At 32.9% G+C, this 5,857-nt stretch overlaps 1 protein-coding gene across 1 annotated transcript; it reads left to right on the top strand.

Annotated features, from left to right (window-relative positions):
• The first annotated feature begins 2,128 nt into the window (after window positions 1-2,128).
• LOC145086265 (F-box protein PP2-A15-like) lies at window positions 2,129-4,629 on the top strand. Its single transcript, XM_079024018.1, has 3 exons — window positions 2,129-2,735; window positions 3,056-3,174; window positions 3,963-4,629. The coding sequence occupies exons 1-3, from the start codon at window positions 2,424-2,426 to the stop codon at window positions 4,423-4,425; spliced, it is 894 nt and encodes a 297-aa protein (XP_078880144.1). The 5' UTR covers window positions 2,129-2,423; the 3' UTR covers window positions 4,426-4,629.
• Window positions 4,630-5,857: the final 1,228 nt, after the last annotated feature.

The raw sequence follows: 5,857 nt of genomic DNA, 5'->3' as shown, positions 1-5,857 counted from the left end.
AAACCGAAACATTTTAAAATTACATATTATTTATAATATTATCTAATTTTACACAATAAACAAAATCAAATTATTTAGTTGTGATTTGAACTTTATAAACAACTACTAAGAAGATATATATATATATATATATATATATATATATATATATATATATATATATATATATATATATATATATATATATATTATAATTAAATATTTTATGGATAGAAAACTTTTGAGATAAAATACATATTGATGTTTTTTTTATCGGGTGAAACGTTTTAAACCTATCTGAAAAAAATTACAAAATTAATAAATAACTCTCTCTCTCTCTCTCTCTCTCTTTCTCTCTCTCTCTCTCTCTCTCTATATATATATATATATATATATATATATATATATATATATATATATATATATATATATATAGGTAGATTCCGTTGAAATTAAAAATAAAATAGAGATCTCGAGATTCAACCTCAGTAACGTATTTCACATCTGCCACTCTAACCCTTCGGCGTACCGGCGCGGCAGGTCTGGTGTAATCATAAATGATTACACAGTGCCACCCATTCCTTTCTCCTCCGCAACCATCCCCACCACCATAACCGCCACCGCCACCACCACTACCACCACCTCTGACACCAGTCGACCCCACCATTGTCACCTCCATTACTTATACCACCGCCACCTCTATCACCACCACCTCTTCTGTGACTAACTATAATAATCATTTATGATTACTTAATCTGTGAACAGACATATATGTATAATCATTTATGATTATGCATATACGTATAAACATGTATAATTCTGTATGATTATACCTCTCTGCCATATAATCATTTATGATTAGGCATATGTCGTTGCTGGTATGTTGGAGCATTAGAGTGGGAAATGCGAAATATGTGGCTGAGGTTTAATCTCAAGTGAACCGTCCCCTATATATATATAGTAGCCGTTTACCCGCGCAAAGCGACGGGTGCGGATCAACAAAATGACATAAAAAATTTGTTAAACAAAATGACGAACAGATAGAGATTTCTTATACCTGGGCTAGGATTAAACGTAAGACATTTTTGGGCTTATTCGATTTTAATAGAAAGAAAAACAAAGGAGGAGGTAGCGAGCATGAGAGAGAACCAAGGTTTTGCAGTCAATGGCAAGGCATTCATGATAGACGAATGCTAGATCAATGCGCCTCTTCCAGTTTATATGAAATGTTTTATAACATGTACATCGTATCAGACCGATTCAAATGGATATGAAGAACACTTGGTCAAACTTTGACCCATTCAAAAATCTTATCATCATCTTATTTGACTTTTTTATTATTATTGACATATTCAGTATTTAGCGATTCAATTGGATATGAGGAACACTTGGTCAAAGTTTGACCCATTTAAAATCTTATCATCATCATCTTATTTGATTTTTTCATAAATGTTGACCGGATAAGATTTAGTATTTACCGATTCAGTTGGATATGAGAAACACTTGGTCAAACTTTGACCCATTCAAAATCTTATCATCATCATCTTATTTGATTTTTTCATAAATGTTGACCGGATAAGATTTAGTATTTAACGATTTAATTGGATATGAGGAACAGTTGGTCAAACTTTGACCCATTCAAAATATTATCACCATCATCTTATTTGACTTTTTCATATTTAACCTATTCAATTTGAAGATAAGCTTAAAAGACCTATTCAAAATCAGTTTTTGATCGGATAAGATTTATTATTCTCCGATGCATAAAATTATTGTATATGATGCTTAAAATCAGAACCAATCTGAAATCCAAAATAATAATTCGGTTTTGTTGAAAAAACCAATCCAAAAATCAACATATACGAACCAAATAGTCCAATTGATTAATTCGGTTTTATCCGGATAATAAATAACCTTATCTGCTGACTGTATTGACGTGCTCCCCTGGTTGTTGCGTCTGGTTAGACTATAGACTAAAGAACCCCTAAAAAATTAAAAAAAATAATCTCTGATTTTTTTTTTTATCAATCAACGGTGCCACAAGATTTTAGGCTATTCTAATACTTTTCCAAACCTACCCCTTTTACGATCTAAGATATTTTTCAAGACAAGTCCAAACCGATATATCTATTCATGTTTTTTTCTGGACCGAATCTTGATAAATGGATAGACAATTACACACCCACCTCCATGAAGAAGACGAACCGAGATGTGAGACTCGTGTTGCCATTATCCAATACAGTGTGGGCCCATCTTCAAAAACAAAATCAAAACACAGACTTTCATTATCACTGCAAAATTAAAGAATCCATTCAACCAGAAAGGGAGAAAGCTGCAAACGATCACCCTGCGAAGATCCAAAAAAACTCCCTTTTTCTCTGCTACTAGTCGAACACCCTATCTCCACTTCTCCATCAACTCCCAAAATGAGTTGATACACCAACATGGGTTCATCGTTGTCTAATTTGACTGAGTGGGGTCCGATCGCCGGCGACGGACCGGGACTCGGTGACATACCCGAGAGCTGCGTGGCGTGTGTTTTTTTGTATCTTACGCCGCCGGAGATATGTAATCTAGCTCGCCTTAACCGTGCTTTCCGTGACGCAGCGTCGTCGGACGCCGTGTGGGAATCGAAGCTTCCACATAACTATCAATATCTGCTGGACCTATTGCCTCCTGAGAGCTACCAAAACTTGTGTAAGAAAGACGTGTTTGCTCTCCTTTCTCGCCCTGTCCCATTCGACGACGGCAACAAGGTAAGCTGTCAATTTTTTTCTTTTTCAATTTCGTAATCTTTTGGGGTTTTTTGTTCAAATTCCCAATTAGGGTTTTGTTAGGCAATTGGGATTGAATCTGATTAGGTAACTTTACTTGAAATCTAGTTGTAAACATGGATTTACGCTCGGAGTATAACTTTTTTTCTTAATTACTACTGCTCCATAACTAATTCCACTTTCCATAATCGACTAAGATTGATGATATATGATAATGTGAGCAGTGTTTAGATAGTAAGTTGATCCTTTTGCTTTTATGGATGAGTCTTGAATTTAACTCTTTGAGATATGGGATGTTTCAGGTAGCATGGTTGGATAAGGTTACTGGAAGAGTTTGCTTGTCAATCTCCACCAAAGCAATGTCAATAACAGGAATTGAAGATCGAAGATATTGGAATTGGGTTTCTACTGAAGAATCCAGGTTGAATTCATGCTTCTGTAATTCACATTTGTTTAAAAGGATTAAATACAATAAATCACAACCTTGTGCTTAGGAAAATCTACCGAATTATAACATAGTCATCCAAATACAGTTAAATATTCATTGCTATAATTGGGTAGATTTTTCAAAGTTTAATTTCCTAAATCCTAATAGGAAAAATAATGAAACTACAATACTATAAGTTGTTGGATTTTTCAAGTTACAATGTCTTTATATGAAAAAACAAAAAACAAAGGAGTAAATTACTGAAATCGTTCCTATGGTTTGGTAAAAATTACACGTTTGGTCCCTAACTTTTTTTTGCACTCGGATCGTCCCTATGGTTTGATTTTGTTGCGTTTTTTGTCCCTATGGTTTGGTCAAAATTGCACGTTTGGTCCCTAACTTTATGTATGTAAGGGACGAAAAATGCAACAAAATCAAACCACAGGGACGAAAAACGCAACAAAATCTAACTATAGGGACGATCCGAGTGCAAAAAAAAAGTTAGGGACCAAACATGCAATTTTGACCAAACCATAGGGACGATTTCAGTAATTTACTCAAAACAAAAATACAATGTCAATAATAAAGAAATGAAAGTAGGATGCTATAACGAACAAATGAATAGAAGTAAATTGCTATTTTTAGCATTTAGCTCATGTTTAAAATAAAGCGAGGTAATGCCCTAATAGGGAAACCAATGAAAGTATGTTGCTATTTCTTGCATTATAATTAACGCTATTTAACATTAAGGAGAACGGATTGATTCTTCTAGTGTTTCACAGGTTCAATACCGTAGCATATTTACAACAAATATGGTGGTTTGAAGTCGATGGTTCCATAAAATTCCCACTCCCACCCGATATTTACACATTATCATTTAGAATACATTTGGGAAGATTTTCAAAAAGATTAGGGCGTCGTGTATGCTATTTTGAACACACTCATGGGTGGGATATAAAGCCCGTAAGATTTGATCTATCCACATCCAACGGTCAAGAATCATCGACCGAATGTTTTTTAGATGATTGTGTCGCAGATGAGCCAAATGGTTGCCATAAAAGGGGTTGTTGGATACATTATAAAGTAGGCGAGTTTATTGTAACCGAGTCAAATCCTGCAATCGAAATTAGGTTTTCAATGAAGCAAATAGATTGCACGCACTCGAAAGGTGGAATTTGTGTAGATAATGTGTCTATAATACCGAGTAATCTTGAAGCGTGTAGAAGGAGAAGGGCGTTGAAGTAATTTGCTAGTCGGCCATTCTATACTTTTTTTTACATATGATATGACAGTGTGTGACAACTCAGGGATTGCTTTTGCTTTTACGCTAGGGATTGCAAAAATTTGTGATGTTGTTTGTAGCTTTTTTGTGAATACATGTATTGGTTAGGAAATATAATGGTTGTTATAATGGAGGATGTCATCTTGAATGTTCTTTTTTTGTGATTAGGTTTGTGTCCTTTATGTTTTTGAATAATTGTTCCGAATGTATTTATGATCCCATTTAGCTTCTTCACATCTAGTCGCATTTTTATCTACCATTTTTTCATGTATCACAAGGGGGATGTGAAACAAAAAACAAAATGTAATTGATCTTCCTACACAAATTGGTTGGACAAAGATGTGATATCCACTTCGTGTTGAGCTTTTTGTTTTTTGTCTGTTTAAAAAGACATAAATATCCTCTTCATATTAGTTTTTTAACATAACCCTAGAATGATTGTTTAGACCTTGATAATTGAATTTCTAGGGTTTCAATTGTAATAGCCCATATATTATATAGAGTTATGTAACATATTTACATATTATATATGATGCTTTTGTGTTGCATGACAATATGGAACAACTCGAAGCAAGTATAGCAATTTTTTTGCAAAAACTAATTCATAGATGGGTTATTTGTATACATTTAGAGGGGTATTAAATGTTAGTCATGAAAGTGTACCTTACGTTTTAGAATTTAGAGTAAACCTTCATCCACAGTACAACATTTACAGCATGATATACAACTCACCATACCATTCTCGTTTTTTTACCCTTTTTTATTACGCTTATGTCCTTGGGCTCACTTGTTTTTTTATGGGCATTTTTTTATCTCTAGTTCCCGATCTGCCGACATTTTTTGCAATTGGGGGTAGGGATATGGTAGGGATAGGGTACGGTAGGCAGATGTAATGTATAAAGGTGGGTTAGAGTCATAACTGAACCTAGGCTACTATGGGTGTAAAACAACACTTGAATCTCGAATATGAGGATGGTGTGCTCTTTTTATTTTATTTTTCGAAAGAGATGGGTATGATGTGTTTAAATACTATCACAAAAGACCAAGAAAGGTATGTTTGACTTTTTTATAATGTTATTTTTTTTACTATAAAAGTGTGGTTTTTTGTTATATAATTTAATTTAAATAAAAATTTTAATTTTAAAATATATATATATAAACTTTATTACTTAAAAATTAAAAACCATTATATTGCATTACTTCAAAAAAAAAATGAAATTAAAAAAATCCTAAAAACTTAGCAATATATATATATATATATATATATATATATATATATATATATATATATATATATATATATATTAAACCTATAAACTTAAAAAAACATATACTAAACGGTTAAAAACTTAGACATATTGAGCATTTCAAAACATATTACAAACTTATGTCACA

Source organism: Lactuca serriola, chromosome 2, assembly GCF_051521515.1.
Source record: "Lactuca serriola cultivar US96UC23 chromosome 2, Lser_US96UC23_V15, whole genome shotgun sequence".
Classification (NCBI taxonomy): Eukaryota; Viridiplantae; Streptophyta; class Magnoliopsida; order Asterales; family Asteraceae; genus Lactuca; species Lactuca serriola.
Note: the sequence above shows the minus strand (reverse complement) of the source record. Positions and strands in the feature narration are given on the sequence as shown.

What these genes read in the sequence shown, in the direction of transcription:
- LOC145086265 (XM_079024018.1), top strand. Translation starts at nt 2,424, where the DNA reads ATGGGTTCATCGTTGTCTAATTTGACTGAGTGGGGTCCGATCGCCGGC. An exon ending in CATTCGACGACGGCAACAAG is followed by an intron (nt 2,736 to 3,055) that starts GTAAGCTGTCAA and finishes GGGATGTTTCAG; the next exon opens with GTAGCATGGTTGGATAAGGT. An exon ending in GTTTCTACTGAAGAATCCAG is followed by an intron (nt 3,175 to 3,962) that starts GTTGAATTCATG and finishes AGTGTTTCACAG; the next exon opens with GTTCAATACCGTAGCATATT.